This window comes from Sus scrofa, chromosome 12 (genome assembly GCF_054392235.1).
Source record: "Sus scrofa isolate SSC_HxYL_T2T_F1_AM1 chromosome 12, Sscrofa_HxYL_maternal_Yorkshire_Landrace_v2.0, whole genome shotgun sequence".
Taxonomy (NCBI): Eukaryota; Metazoa; Chordata; class Mammalia; order Artiodactyla; family Suidae; genus Sus; species Sus scrofa.
The window spans coordinates 40,341,142-40,358,039 of record NC_139394.1 but is presented as its reverse complement, the minus strand read 5'-3'; the positions used below and the strand labels follow the sequence as shown (position 1 = coordinate 40,358,039).

Genomic DNA, 16,898 nt, shown 5'->3' with positions numbered 1-16,898 from the left:
GTGTAATGTAAGGGTCCACCCTCTCTCTTTTGCATGTGTATATTCAATTTTCTCAGTACCCTTTGTGGGAAGGACTATCTTTGTAAATGACAAAAACAATAGGAACCAATTTAAACAAAATGTGCTACATTTTTTACATAACAAAAGACAGTTTCAAAGAAGGCAATACGAAAAGCAAACAAACATTCAGGCAATTAGTCTGTACTTACTGACATTCTTATCCTATGTGCAGAGCCTAATGCTGATTGCCATTAGGGTAATAAAAGTTAAGGTACAGTCTGAATTTTTTTGAGGAGCTTAAAATTTATTTGGGGAGGTAAGCCACTACCTCAGCCAAATGAGAGCTTCAGACAATTTGCACTATGAGAATTTGGAAGAGGTAGTTATTAGTGCCAGATGGGATGAAAAACTTTCTTTGTTGGCATTAGAGTAAATCCAGCCACATAAATCATTTTCGAAAGAACAAAGAGAAACAGAAAATGGAAGTCTATATACATACTTTCTAGTATGTTCTAAGTATTCAGTTATTTTATTAATAGCTTTTCTTCAAAAGATTAATATGATGAAATTTATAAAACATATGCAACTAGTACAATGAATGTGTTTCCAGTATTTATAAAAGAGTAACAGGAAACATGACAATTTTTCCTGTCTTTCATATTCAACAAATTCAATGTATGGCATTTCCCTTTTAATTCTTTTAAAACACAACATAATTGATAACATTAAATATGTCTGCAAACTCTGCCTCTTCTGTGGGCATGGTATTCATGCTCATTTTAATTAAGAATTTTAAGTGAACTATTCCACACTTTTTTATTTTATAAAAAACTGTTACAGAAAAAAGTTACCAGGAACTTAATGATTCCAAATGATGAATTAAAAAATAATTCAAATGGTAATAGGAAGTCTTTAGCAAATGATAGACATCTGAATGAATTTAGACATATACAAAATGCTTTGTGTTGATATGTGGATTAAAATACGTCTATCATTCAACATGGGATTCAAAACTTCCCAAAATATATTAAGCAAACCATAAAAAAAAAATGGTACCACCAAAAATAAGATTACCATATAGTCTGACACCTCCACTATAGTAAAGCTTGGTTTATTAAGAAATGTCTAACCTTCAGTATTACAACTCAGAAAATGGAATGAGTCACCTAAGAATAAACACGGAGTAATTATTAAATCTAGGAGAGGGATATAGTTACCAATCTGGACTGACATATAACCATTTGCAATGTGCCTATCAAGTTTATAAACATGAGTAAAACATTACAAAGGAGTATAGTTGTATCATCTATACTCCTTTTCTCTGCTATTGTCTACTTGGCATCAATGCTTCACGGAACCTATGGTTTCCTGCCTTCCTTCTGAATGTTATTCCTGAACAGGAGAGTCTCTAAAAGGTTTCTTTTACATGGAAGTTAGGTAGCTAGTGACTTTATGAATTAATTATCTGCTGACATGGTATATGCTTGGATTCAATTCCAATGAGGTACAATAAAGAGAGTGAGGTTAGTTTTAGACAGATATAAAAATGGACATCTTACCCACATGCAGGCCTCAATTCTAACTTTTGAGATGATGCTCCATAAAGAAATGGCTCCTTCAGTGCCTTCTTCATCTGGACAAATAATCTGATCAGGATAGGGTGGTTCAGGGAAATTAACTGAATTGCATTCATAAGCAGCTAATGTAACTGAAGCTATATGTGGACCCTATAAAAAAAATGAGAAACTTCTGATGAGAAATAATAATGAAAAAGGAATTATCAACAGACATGTTATTTTACTGGTACCTTAATCATTATATATTAACAGAAAAATGTTAGCTTTTGAAGAACAAAAATCTACCTAAATATTTCAAGATAGAATTGATAATTTGAAAAAGTAATCTTTCCCAGAACCTATTCCTGATCTGCTTTTTAAAAAACCAATTTTGAATTTGTTGAGGGATAACTTACATATCGTAAGAGTCATTTTTTTAGGTTTGTAGTTCAATAAATTTTGATAATTATATTCAGTCGTATAACCATAACCAATCAATATATAGAAATAGAACACTTCCATCACTGCAAAACATTTCCTGTGTCCTTTTGTAGTCAGTCTCTGTTCCCCAACACTAGCCCCTAGAAACCATACAATTTCTGGCTTGATTCTTATTTTATTTATCCATGTATTTTATTTTATTTTATTTATCCATGTAAGAATGCTATTCCCTGTGATAAAAAAAAAAAACTCTGGTGTTCCTATTCCTTTAGGCATAATTTGAGAATACAATTTTGTTTGTCCTTACTTAAAAAACAGCTGACACAGATACAGAAAACAAACTTATGGTTACCAAAGGGGATGGGGGTGGGTGGGAATAAATTAGGACTTTGGGATTAACATATACACACTACTATCTATAAAACAGGTAAACAACAAGGACCTACATTATATTCAATATCTTGTAATAACCTATATTGGAAAAGAATATATATATATATTTAGCTGAATCACTTTGATGTACACCTAAAACTAACACATTATAAATTAATTACATGTCAGTAAAATAAAAAAAACTCCACAGGTGAAGTAACTGCCTTACCTTTCCCACTAAGATCCTAAAACAAAAATAAAACTGTGGAATGAGTATCAGTGAGTTTTTCTTTAAATTTCTTCTATGGAGGAGTTCCCATCGTGGCACAGTGGTTAACAAATCCGACTAGGAACCATGAGGTTGCAGGTTTGATCCTTGGCCTTGCTCAGTGGGTTGAGGCTCCGGCATTGCCGTGAGCTGTGGTGTAGGTTGCAAATGTGGCTTGGATCCCACGTTGCTGTGGCTCTGGCGTAGGCTGGTGGCTACAGCTCCGATTCAACCCCTAGCCTGGGAACCTCCCTATGCCACGGGAGCAGCCCAAGAAATGGCAAAAAAAAAAAAAAAAAAAAAAAAAGAGGCGTTCCTGTCGTGGCGCAGTGGTTAACGAATCCGACCAGGAAGCACGAGGTTGCGGGTTCGGTCCCTGCCCTTGCTCAGTGGGTTAACGATCCGGTGTTGCCATGAGCTGTGGTGTAGGTTGCAGACGCGGCTCGGATCCCGCGTTGCTGTGGCTCTGGCGTAGGCCGGTGGCTACAGCTCCGATTGAACCCCTAGCCTGGGAACCTCCATATGCCGCAGGAGCGGCCCAAGAAATAGCAAAAAGACAAAAAAAAAAAAGACAAAAATAAATAAATAAATAAATTTCTTCTATGGAAGCTTTTGTGCTGCTTTGTATCTTTATTTTGAAATATTACAAATTAATAATAAATATAGAGTAAAATGGATTAATATTTTGGGGGGTGATAAAAGTTCTGGGGCCAAGGATTGAACCCATGCAACAGCAGCAACCTGAGCCTCAACTGTGACAATATCGGATCCTCAACCACTAGGCCATCAGAGAATCCCCTGGATTAATATTTAGATCTATGATAAAGGTTTAAACACAATGGTTCCCAAACATACATGTATGCCAAGCTGAGGTGTCTGCATAAGAATCAAGTAGGGACTGTGCGCGCGCATGCGCGCGCTTCTTAGGGCCTCCCTCTCGGCAAATCCATACACTACATATTACATACGCACATACATACACCACAGCCACAGCAATGCCAGATCTGAGCTGCGTCTGTGACCTACACCACAGCTCACAGCAACACCAGATCCTTAACTCACTAAGCAAGGCCAGGGATCAAACCCGCATCCTCATGGATACCAGCAGGATTCATTACTACTGAGCCACAACGGGAACTCCCAGGACTTTGTTAAAGACATAAATTCTTGGAGTTCTCGTTGTAGCTCAGCAGGAACCTGACATAGTCTCCATGAGGATGTGGGCTGATCCCTGGCTTTGCTCAGGGAGTTAAGAATCTGGTGTTGTCATATGCTGCAGCGTAGGTCACAGATGTGGCTTGGATCCAGTGTTGCTGTTACTGTGGCTGTGATGTAGGCTGGCAACTGCAGCTCCAATTCGACCCCTAGCCCAGGAACTTCTACATGTCACAGATGTGGCCACAAAAAGAAAAAAGAAAAAAAAAATATATATAAATTCCTGGGTCTCCTAAATATACACTGATTCAAAAGGTAGACAAGGGAACCTATAACTTTTAAACAAGTTCCTTTAGAGTTTCAAATAGGTTAGGTTCTAACAGGCTATAAGGGTCAGGAAACCAGCAATCTCAGCAAGTCACTTAACCTTTCTGGACCCAAGTTTACTCTTCTGCAAGGCAAAAGAATTAGATTCATCTTATGGTTTTATCTAGCTCCAAAATGCAAAACCCCTAAATATCATCTCAAGTTTGTCAATAAAAGCTATTGCTAATATCCAAAGTTCTAATGAAGCATACGCTCTAGAGGCTGGACATTCTTAACATGTTGCTCTAACACACAGAGTATAAGTATTCACTTTAGAGTATACTGTAGGCAAAGTTTATGGCATAGTTGCCATAAACATACTTGTAGAGCTATGTTCTTTTTTTTTTGGCCACATAGCAGCATGATGTGGCATCTCAGTTCCCCAGACCAGGGACTGAACCCAGGCCACAGCAGTACAAGTGCTGAATCCTAATCACTAGACCATGGAACGCCTCAGACCCATGTTCTGGCCTCTACCACTTAGCTTCTAAGTCTTACTTTCCTTATTTATAAAATGGGAATAATAAAATACCTTCAGTACCTAAATGCTGGGGATATTATGAAGTTTAAGTTAGTCAATTCATATAAAGGACTCAGTTTAGAACGCTGCCCTCAAAAAACATTAGCCATTAGTTCTTATGAAGAAAAATACTACATCTGTAAAAGAGAATTATGTATACACACATACATTGCCTTACATTTACATATAGAGACGTATAGATATGTATGTGTGTACACATATATATAAACACACACACACACACATATATAGATAGCTATAGATGTATTATTTAAGTGATCTCTGTTTATAAGGAAGTCCTTTTAAACTCCATGTTGGAAGTTACATGTGGTGCAGTGGGTTAAGGATCTGGCATTGCTACCGTTGTGGCACAGGCTGCAACTGCAATGAAGGTTCGATCCCTGGCCCTTGAACTTCCACATGCTGTGGATAGGGCCAAAAAAACCAAAAAAAATCAAACAAACAAAAAATAAAACCCATGGTGAAAGAATTTATGGTTCAAAGATAAATTGCATTATGATGTAGTGATGAAAACAAAACATTAAGGAATGTTTTTAAGATAAAAGGTAATATTAAACAAAATTTTTGTTGTACATTAATATGAAAAAGGAAGATTTTTCTTTTTTTTTTTTTTTTGGAAAAAGGAAGATAGTCATAAATCTGAGCTACATATCTACCTAAATGTAGTGGGCATTTTGTGTTCAAAAAGGCTTGGGAGTTCCCACTATGGTGTAGCAGGTTCAAAATCTGACTGCAGTGGTATAGGTTGCAGCTATGGCTCAGATTCGATCCCTGGCCTGGGAACTTCCATATGCCGTGGGGGCAGCCATAAATAAATCCTACACTTAGCACTAAATCAATTAACTATAATGTTTTCTTCTGGACCAAAAAAAAAAAAAAAAAAAAATCCATGTGTATTTTTAGTCTGGTCCTCTTTTTTGCCTGAGTTTAATTCATAGAAATCAATAAATAGTAATAAGTTTTATAAATAATTATAGAATGTTTAAAAAGAATTCTTGAGTATTCGGGTTTTTTTTTTTTTCCTGAAAAGTTGTGATTAACCATGAAATTGACAGCCATTTCTTTGAATATCATGTGCACAGGAGATTTCAGTTACAGAAAAAAAGAATTATTTTGTTATCCTACACACACACACAACCCCCCAAGTTTAAAGTCTGCAGAATTGAGAATAACTGAATAATCAGTGAAAATTTTCTGACTGTACGCTTATAGTTAAGCATCAGTTGTTGTTTTTTTAAACTAGTAACTTCTACCTTTACTGTCTGAAAACACACAAAAGGGAAATGTGATAGCTACTACTATGTAAAACAGGAGAAATTCAAGAGTTTGTCCATGATATTCCCATACGACTGTCCTCAAGAAATGAACTCAAGGCGAACAAAAATTGAACTGTCCTGGACACTAAAATAATGAGATTTCTGGGATATACAGGAAGGAAAAAACTACATTTCTGTTCCAGAAATATAGAGAAAATATGCACCCCCAACAGATTAAACACGTTATCCAACAAGATAAAAGACTTACGCATGGTTTTATTTTTAAGTCATTCTAAAAAGGGGTACTTTCAGCACTCTGATGAGAACATTTTCCCCAAAGAAAGGGCGGTTCACACCATTAAACTGATATATACTTTCCATAACCACACTAGTAAGTCATAATTACTCAGCCTTAGATGCAGATGTGGTGGTTCCCAGACAAAATGAACAACTCAGCTTCTTGTCCTTTGTTCATTCTTAAGAGCCCATTTAACCTGTACCCTTGACATTTTAGTTTAAACTATATTAACTGATAGGAAACGTAACAAGTTCCTTTCAACATTACAGGTTAATGGTTCCTAAATACAACAGACTTAACAGAAATATTAGTTTACATGAAAAATCCAAATACGAAATTAAAAATAATCATTTTGATTTAGAGAAATTTAAGTTACACACACTCAAACTACCTTTTTAGGCTATGTTCTAAAACCTATAATTCCTACTACAATATTAAAGAATCACTTTTTTTTTTCTTTTTTTAGGGCCACACATGCAGCATATGGAAGTTCCCAGCCTAGGGGTCGAATCATAGCTGCAGCTACTGGCCACAGCCACAGCCACAGCCACAGCAACGCAGGATCAGAACCGTGTCTGTGACCTACACCGCAGCTCACAGCCACACCAGATACTTAACCCACTGAGGGAGGCCTGGGATTGAAACCGCATACTCATGGATACTAGTTGGGTTTGTGACCACTGAGCCACAACGGGTACTCCAAGAATCATCTTTAAACCAAACTAAATGAAGAAACAAGGGATAATGACAAACAGCTGTAGGATAAGTAGGAAAGGCTACCTGGACAGATCCACCCAAAAACATAAAAATAGCACAATGTACTGGGCAGGAAGTTCCAGCTCTCCTAGGAATATGCAGGTTACTGATATGTATGGTCTTAGAGATTCTAGCCTATAACTAAGGGTTTTCTGCCTCATGTTATGAAGTAATTGGTACGGACTTTCATTCCTGTAAATAACTGGAAAACTAAACAAAATATATAGAACAGTTCTTTTTTTCAGACACTATACCACAGGAAGTACAGAACTTCTGGCTGCTGAGAGAAGCAATACAAATGAGGAAGCCCTGCAATGACTCTGGCTTTCCACCTGTAGACATATTCTGTGCCAGCAGCAAAATCCATGGCCAAAAAGGAAGACCCCAAGAAAAGCATGAGGGTCTTGCTGCACTGAGAAGAAAATATGAGTTTAGGGGGTGCTGAGTGGGTTAAAGTGGGAGCTTTGCAGTGAAGAGGGAGCTATGAGAGAAAGGTCTGTACATGCATGTGGGTGTCCTTGAGACTCTGGCATACAAAGGGGCATTGCATGCTACGATGAGATTCCACAAGGCCAAAGTACAACTAACAGGGGGTTGTAAGTTGAACAATCACTAGACTTCATATAGGACTGGGAAACATCTGAACTTCAACTCAGCATTCAGAGAAGACCTCGAAAAGAGCCTAGAGTAAAAGCTACTCTAAATAAACCATAATGAGGTTTTTCAAAGAGCCTTAATAAATAGATCAAGAAGCTCCACAGGTAACTTAACTGCTCCTCAAAACAAAAAACTGACACTGTATAAAGGAAGATAAAATCCATACAATCTACACTGCAGTACCACACACCAGCATCCAAAAGAAATAACCAGATATGTGAAGCAGGAAAATATGACCCATATCCCAAACATTAATCAACTGAAACAGACCCAGAAATGTCACAGATTATGAAATTAGCAGAGAATGACATAAAAACAGACTACAAATATGTTCAAAGTTTTAAAGCAGCAGTTGGCAAACATCAGCCCATGGGCCAAATTCAGTTTTATAAATAATGTTTCAAAGAGTGGAGCCATGTGTATTCATTTATTTACTGTCTCTGGCTAATTCCGTGCTACAATGGCAAAACTGAGTAGCTCTGACAGAGATTCTATAACCTATCAAATCTAAAACATTCACTATATGGCATTTTACAGAAAAAGTCTGCTGAAATCTGATTTAAAGGAAAACATAGGTGTTCCTGTTGTGGCGCAGCGGAAACGAATCCGACTAGGGACCATGAGGTTGTGGGTTCAATCCCTGGCCTCGATCAGTGGGTTAAGGACCTGGCATTGCCATGAGCTGTGGCATAGGGCTCAGATCTGCTGTTGCTGTGGCTGTGCTGCAGGCCGGCAGCAACAGCTCCAATTAGACCCCTAGCCTGGGAACTTCCATATGCCACGGGTGCGGCCCTCAAAAGACAAAAAAATAAAATAAAATAAAATAAAATAAAGGAAAACATAAACGCAATGAGGAAAGAAATATAAAGTATAAAAAAATAACAAAATGGAACTTCTAAAGCTGAAAATATAATATCTGACTAGAAAAATTCACTGGATAATCAACAGATTAGATTTAACAAAAGAAAATATTAGAGAACTTTTAGACAAGACAATAGAAAGACAAGGCAATAGAAAGTATTTAAACTAAAGGACACAGAGAGTAAAGGCTATAGAAGAAATGAACTTCAGGAACTCGTGGAATAATACCACAGTGTAACATACCTGTAACTGGAATCCCAGAAAGAGGGAAAGTGTGTGTGCACATGTGCATACTGGGGGAGGGATGACCAAATAGCTTTAGGATTTGATGAAAAACATCAATCCATCAACTCATAGATTTAAGAAATTCAACAAATGCCAGTCAGGATCAACACAAAGAAAATAAAACACATAATCAAATTGCTAAAAATCACCATAACTGCATCATAATAAAATTGCTATAATCCAGCAATATAGAAAAAATCTTAAAGCAATCAGAGGGGATAAAAATAACACTTTACAAGCATCCTTTGCTTTACTGTAATTTGCAGATATTGTGACTTTTACAAATTAAAGGTTTGTGGCAACCCTCCATCAATCAAGTCTATTGGCACCATTTTTCCAACAGCATTATTTTTATTTTTTATGTTTGGCTGTGCCCACAGATATGTTAAGTTCCTAGGCCAGGGATCGAACCCATGTCACAGCACTCCTGAGCCACAGGAGTGACAATGCCTGATCCTTAACCCATTAAGCCATCAGGGAACTCCTGACAGCATTCTTTTTAAATTAAGGTATGTACATTGTTTTTTTTAGAAACTTAATAGAGTAAAAAACAGTGTAAACACACCTTTTTTTAAAATTACTCCATGAATTTATTACATTTGTAGTTGTGCAATGATCTAAACATAACTTTTAGATGTACCGGGAAACCAAAAAATTTGTGACTTGCTTTATTACAGTTGTCTGGAACCAAACCTGCAATATTGCCAAGATATGACTGAATCATCTACAGGGAAATACAGATAGGTCTTCTTATTAGAAATAAGTAAAAACAGGAGTTCCTATCGTGGCTCAGCGAAACGAATCCGACTAGGAACCATGGGGTTGCGGGTTTGATCCCTGGCCTTGCTCAGTGGGTTAATGATCCGGTTTTGCCATGGGCTGTGGTGCAGGTCACAGACACAGCTTGGATCCCAAGTTGCTGTGGCTGTGGTGCAGGCCAGCAACTGTAGCTCTGACTGGACCTCTAGCCTGGGAACCTCCATATGCCATGGGTGTGGCCCTAAAAAAGCAAAAAAAATTTAAAAAAGTAAAAACAATAGAATTACTTCTCTAAAGTGCTGAAAGGAAAAAAAAATCTGTCAATATAGAATTCAGGGGAAACGTATTTCAACAATAAAGATGAAATAATATTTTCAGACAAATAAAAGCCAAAAGAATTTGTTCCAGGAGATTGGCACTATAGTAAGTGTTAAAGGAAGTTCTCAGATAGAAGAAAAGTGATACCAGATGGAAACTGTAATGTACACAAAAGAGTGAAGAGCACTGGAAACACAGAATACTTTTTTCCATCATTTTATTTATTTATTTTTGCTTTTTAGGACCACACCTGTTGCATATGGAGGTTCCCAGGTTAGGGGGCAAATTGGAGTCACAGCTGCGGGCCTACACCACAGCCACTGCAATGCGGGTTCTGAGCTGCATCTGCAACATACATCACAGCTCACGGCAATGCCAGATCCTCAACCCACTGAGCAAGGCCAGGAATCAAACCCGCAACCTCATGGTTCCTAGTCGGATTCATTTCTGCTGCATCATGACAGGAACTCCATGACTAGTTGTTTAAAGCAAAAACCATGACATATGTAGGAGTAAAATATATGACAGAAACAGTGTAAAGTATTGGAAGGAGAAAATGGACTATAATATTGTAATATGGTTATATTATAGATACTAAAAAATATGCTCAATCCAAAAGAAGGTAGGAAAAGAAGAATTAAAAAATAAGCGGGACTAATAGTTTGATGGTAGACTTAAACCCAACCATATTGATAACTACATCAATGGGCCAAACATGAATATGAAAAGGTAGAGAGTGTCAGACGGGATTAAAAAGCTAGTCTTCAATACATGCTAACTATAAAAAGCCCATTTTAGGAGTTCCTGCTGTGGCTCAGTGGTAACGAACCCAACTAGTATCCATGAGGATGCAGGTTCAATCTGTGGCCTTGCTCAGTGGGTTAAGGATCTGGCGTTGCTGTGACCTGTGGTGTAGCTTGCAGTCGAGATCAGATCTGGTGTTGCTGTGGCTGGGGCATAGGCCAGTAGCTGCGGCTCCGATTTGACCCCTAGCCTGGGAACTTCTACATGTCTCAAGTGTGGCCTAAAAGGGGGAAAAAAAAAAAAAAAACAAGATGCAGAAATAAAAGTAAAGGGATGAAAAAGATAAACTGTAAAAGTAATCATACAAAAGATGAAGTATTCTCTATTATACCAGGTTAAGTAGATTTCAGGGAAAGGAATACTCCCAGAGATGAATAAGGACATTCCTTTTTTCTTTTTTTCCCTTTCTTTCAAGTATAAATGAAACCAAGTTAGATCATATGCTGTGGTATAAAACAAGTCTCAGCACATTTAAAAGAATATGCCTTGTGGCCTGGTAAGATCAACAGGAGGAGTACTAAGGAAAAGTAGCAAATGAAGGTCCTCAAAAGCAATTTTTCTATTTCAGAACAGCATCCTTTACTTTAGGTGGTGGTAATCAAAGGAAAGTTAAACAGCTATATACAGCCCAGGTTGTTATTCCCTGCACAGGAAGCTCAATTAATTTTCTAGTTAGCAACCAGGTCACAAGTAACACTCACTAACTGTATACATAGCCCCTGAGAGTTCCTAATCACTGCCAATGAAGGGTCAAACTTTATGATTGTGATGAAAAAGTTATACTCTCATCAGAGTGATCGTTTTTGAGGGCCCTTTTTGGGGGTGGGGGGTACTTCAGTATAGTCATTCTAAGTGAAGTCAACTCAATAAGACAGTTCAGCTATTTGTGACATATTGAGCATCTGGTTTTGCTTCAGTTCAAAGCCTCATATATCCCAGTCTCACAAGCTGTATTACACTATATTTTCCAAAGTTTTGATAATGGAATAAATTTGTTTTGTCCAAGATAAAACAAGCCAGGCAAGAGGAGGTCTGGGTGAGAGCAAAACCATAGTTAGATCGGGGGTAAGATTTCTAACAAGAGCAGATACAGGTATTTGTGGAAAAAGTATTTTAACTCAAAACATTCTTTTAATGGAGCGCCTGCTGTGGTGCAACAGGATTGGCAGCGTCCTGGGAGCGCTGGGACGCAGGTTTGATCTCTGGCCCAGCACAGTGAGTTAAGGATCCAGTGTTGCCGCAGCTATGGCTTAGGCTGTGACTATGGCTCAGATCTGGTCCCTGCCCTGGGAGCTCCATATGCCGCAGGGTGGCCAAAAATGTAAAAGAAAATTCTTTTAAGAAAAATTTTAAAAGTTACACTTCTACAGTTTACATTCTTTCAATGAATAGTGTAGAAGAAGAAGTTTAAGTGATTAGGAAAAAAATTCCATGGGATCATTTTTACTCTAGCTTCAAAAACAGTAAATACACTACTAGCTCTATCTAAGAGAAATTTAGAATTTAAAAAAGTATCCTAGAAGTATAATTATCATTCCAGAAATTATACCATATGAAAATACCCTAATCTGTCAGTGAAAAGAAGTTCTAAGTAGTAACCTGATAATAATGGAGTACCTTATATAAGCCTGAGAAAAAAGTCCTGGTGCCATAAATACAAACTAGGGTCTTTGTAAGAAAGATGTGGGATAGTCACGCCTTAATCCCTGAAAAAAATACTATATTAGGAAATGACAAACCAGTCTATGCATTGCTGCTTAACTAAAAAAAAAAAAAAACAAAAAAAAAGTTTTCTGGATTTTAAACTTTACAGTTGAGTTCATTTGGAAGTCCTTTCTTCAAGAGACATTTTTGGAGAAGTAAAAACCTACAATGGTCACATAAATTAATTATGAGCTTAATTCAGCCAAGCCTTTTTATCAACCAAGATGAACAGGATTCACATTAAGAGTGCAGAATGTGTACTATATTTTTTTAAAGGAAGATGAGCAGACAGAAGACATACAGACATTCTTCCACTCTAGGCGGTTCCCTCAGAACTGATAAAACATTCCTAAAGACTGGAGTTGTTTGTACAACATCTGCAATGTCAATTCACAGCCTAATCCATCATCCATACACAGAAGTCAAGTGAGATCCCAAAGGCAAAATTTCCAATTAGTTTTGTCTGGAAAGTTTAGGGCAAAGGTAATAAAATCAAGAATCCTGTGCTGATTCACTGGGAAAACATTTGTTTGCCACACTCCTTCACTAAGGAACAAAAGGAGTCAGTGGTTAGTCTGGAATGTGATTCATTAGGAATATCTGGATGATAAATAAATGAAAGGAGATGACAAATGGTTGTCTGTATGACTTGTTGTCTGTATGACTTGCAAAAGCTTTGTTTTCTTTAAGTCTAACTTTTAGGGGAGAACAGAAATTCTACTCTTCAAATTCTTTTAATCATTGCTTTTCTCATTACAGTCAGAAAACAACTTACCTAAGGTTATGGAGTACAACAAATAATTCTAAAAGGCTAGAGAACAAAACTGTTGATTCCACATAAGCACTGAGAAGTTTTACTAGTGTTTACATTCAATCTTTCTGTGAGGGTCTCTGAGTTTACAAATTAAGCCCCTGGCCCCTCCCTATCAAATGCAGTATAGTGTACAAAAAAAGCAGGAATCTGGCCATTAATGTGGATTTTAGTTTTCTAAATCTGTCAGTAACTTAACAGATATAATCATACTTCTATCTCATTTTTCATTTGATGAAAAGCCTGATAATAACAATGATTATGCCTGCACAGCCTAGGTAACAGGACAACGTATGATGTTATATATAATAAAAGTGTTATAAACTCTATAGTTCATGCTCCAAGTCATAAGAACCTGACTTTTTTTTTTTTTTTTTTTGGCTGTGCCTGTAGCATGTGCAAGTACCTGGGCCAAGGACTGAACCCATACCACAGCAGCGACTCCAACAATTATAAATTGTTTAAAACATATACACAACAGAGCAGACTTCAGCTAAACTGACTCTTCTCAGCTTTCATTTAAGTACATATTAACAAACAGTGACTTGAGGACAGGAAGTCAGCCAGTCTGTGCGTACCCTTCTGTTTGGTGAAAACCCGGCCCTATGTCCTGGAGACCTTGGTTTCTACTTTTGATGTGGTGATGTTCTTTAGAGTTAATATATGAGTCATTCCTTGGGGAAAAGACAGGGAGAAGAGCTGATCAAGCCCTCATCAAAAAAAGGGCAAAGAGACCTTTTCTAAGAAGGCCTGTTGGTCTTCCCGCAAGAGCCCTGAGTCACTGCACGCTTATAGCCAGAGTCATTATACCTATAGGGAGCAATATTAAGTCACACTACAACGTTACTTTTGGCAATTTCTTCCCTTTTTTGTCTTTCAAAGGGATAGACAGATAAGCAGTGGAGCAATAATCAAAAGTTAAATTAGGAAAAAAAGTGAATTGGCTAATAATTTTTAAAAGAATTATTCCACTTCACGGCATTAAACAATTACTTCAATATTTCTCTTACTGAAACTACTCTGCTATTTCACTTCAATCCATATCCATGGAGTTTTCCAAATAACATTTACTTTCGGCAATAAGTAGCCAAGAGTCAAAAAGTGTAACAAACCGCTATATATGTATACAGCACTATCAAGTACTACATACATACTATGAAGAACTTGTTCATTAAAAAGAAACAGGGTGCTAAAGATTGAGATATTCTATAAACATTTGATAGTAATCAAGATGTCAGTTTTGGTTTTTTCTTTTGTCTTTTTAGGGCTGCACCCTCAGCATTTGGAGGTTCCCAGGCTAGGGGTTGAATTGGAGCTATAGCCACCGGCCTACATCACAGCCACAGCAACGTGGGATCCGAGCTGCATCTGTGACCTACACAGCTCATGGCAATGCCAGATCCTTAACCCACCGAGGGAGGCCAGGAATGGAAACTGCGTCCTCATGGATGCTAGGCAGATTTGTTTCCACTAAGCCACCATGGGAACTCCCAGATTTTTTTAAATATACAATTTTCATCCCATTTTAATGATGAAAGAATTCTAAAGTTTTAAGGCAGAAACAGACCTCTGAATCTTACACAGGGGCATATATCTTGTAACAAACTTTCCTTATATTTATTTTATAACAAAGACCCAAAATCTTTGTCCAATTTTTTTCTATTAAAATAGTCATACTAAATAAATGACTCATAAATACCATTCAGATGATAATGCCTTGATGATACATCTTCTTATAAAACTTGATCTATTCTATATGTAACTGAATAGTTTCCAAACTTTTCCACATCACAACAGCATCTAATGCTTTCAATGTGAAAATCCCTCCCATTTTAATCCCGAAAGGTGAGGGGATTCAATGGTTAAATTATATGCTGAAAAGAAAAATTATCTGTAAAATATACTCAGCCTTCTACTTATAGCTCAATATTTGAGTGCCTTTATGATTTTTTAAATGATGGTTGATAGTTTTTGTTCTCAGGGTTCTTTGTCTAACAAACAGCTGGGCTTTTTTTGAAAGGAGGCTTGGTAAGTCTTTCCCCAGGAAACTGCTCCACCTAGTGTCAAAAACTGTTCATATATCACTTTATTTGTAAATTCTTGCCGAAATTCTTTGTTACGGATAAATAGAACAGACTTTATAAATCATTAAAGGCACATACAGCTTTTACAAATGGCTCTTGAATAATCTGCCTATCTTATAACTTGAAGAATAATAACGTACATGCATATTAGGAACATGTCTGAGATACATTTCTCATTATCAAAGTACCAAAGTTCCTGTTTTTGTTAACCTTGTTTATAAAATTATGAACCATATTTTCCAGTAATGGGAAATAATTTTAATATATGGAAATAACCCTATCCCTGCTCCCAACTATTTGTAACAATCTAAACATAACCCATAAATTATTTCTCAAAATGACTGTGGTGTTGCAAAGACCAATATTTAATCCTTGTGCACATGAACAGTTTAAAACCTGAAATTAGAAATAAATCTTGCTGTCATCAGGTAGCTCATTTGGAAGAAATCCTTCTGCTTTTCTCTTCACGAAAAAAATTTTTCCCCCCTTAATGGTTTTCTAGACCACTCAAGCACTCTCACAACTATATTCTCTTGTAAAACATATTAAGTCTAATATTATGACTCTGAAGAAAGAAGTGATAATTCTTTTTTGGCAAATGGAGGAATCAAATGCATAATATGTCATGTAAAAATCCTTAGAAGGTGGTTAACTGACTAAGGTTCCCAAGATCAAAAGGCTTCTTTTGGCATACTTTTGTCATCCCATGAGTTAGACCAAGGGTTATTAGCAAACTACAACCTGCAGATCAAATCCAGACTGCTACCCTGTTTTTGTGAATAAAGGCTGATTGGAAAACAATCACATTCAATCCTTCACACACTGTCCTTGGAAGTGTTCTTATTACCATGACAGATCTGAGGAGTTGCAAGAGAGACTGCATGGTCCACAAAACCTAAAATATTTACTATCTGACCTCTTTACAGAAACAGTGCTGCTCCTGGGCTGTTTCATCTTGGGTCAAATCATTATTACGGTGACAATTTTGGCACATCCAAACACAGAGATGCATTAAAGAGGTTAACAGCAGCCACGTTTTCTTCACTAACTTATTTTTGCTCTGGTTATTGTTTCCACTAGTAAATAAGCATTGCTGGATCACTCATGTTCTGCATCTTCGAATAGGAAACCTAGTACATACTTAAAATTAGACCAAAATAAATTTGTTAATGGCTTTCTGGAAATTAGCATCCAAGAGAAGAGGGCTTAGAAGGTGTGCTCCTAGAAAAATCTGCCAGCCACAGAAGATTTTTTTGCATCTAATCTATTTATTAAAAACATGTAAATGAATGAAATCAGTAAACCTGCAAACTTACCAGGCAAAATTTGCTCATGAAATAGACATCTAACAAAGGAACAAAAAGATGCCTGCGTAAGAATAAAATTAGAAGAAAAAAGCTTTTTGTAAATGCTATTTCTAATTTGTTGAATAATAATTCTTTCCTTATATCAAAACATAACCTACTATACAGATATATCAGAGATCAGAAAAGCATATCTGCACATTAAATTAAAAAAATTAAAACCACATCTAAATCATTTCTGGTGCCTGTTAACCTACCTTCCTTCCTTCCTCCCACTCTCCCTCCTTCCCTCCCTCCCTTTT

General features: G+C 36.9%; 2 protein-coding genes across 8 annotated transcripts in view; one reads left to right on the top strand and one right to left on the bottom strand.

The window, feature by feature from the left end:
- The window catches only part of VMP1 (vacuole membrane protein 1), a 134,434-nt gene that overhangs the window by 74,662 nt on the left and 42,874 nt on the right, over positions 1-16,898 (bottom strand). For all 7 annotated transcript variants that reach the window (XR_014821294.1, XR_014821293.1, XR_014821295.1 and 4 more), the window contains one exon: positions 1,560-1,727. Coding sequence is in view for 4 of the 7 variants with exons in the window: in XM_084985037.1 (XP_084841163.1) it covers positions 1,560-1,727 (168 nt within the window). In the remaining 3 variants the exon portion in view is untranslated. The remainder of the gene's footprint in view (positions 1-1,559; positions 1,728-16,898) is intronic.
- The window catches only part of TUBD1 (tubulin delta 1), a 140,806-nt gene that overhangs the window by 119,755 nt on the left and 4,153 nt on the right, over positions 1-16,898 (top strand). The gene's annotated exons all lie outside the window — the stretch shown is intronic.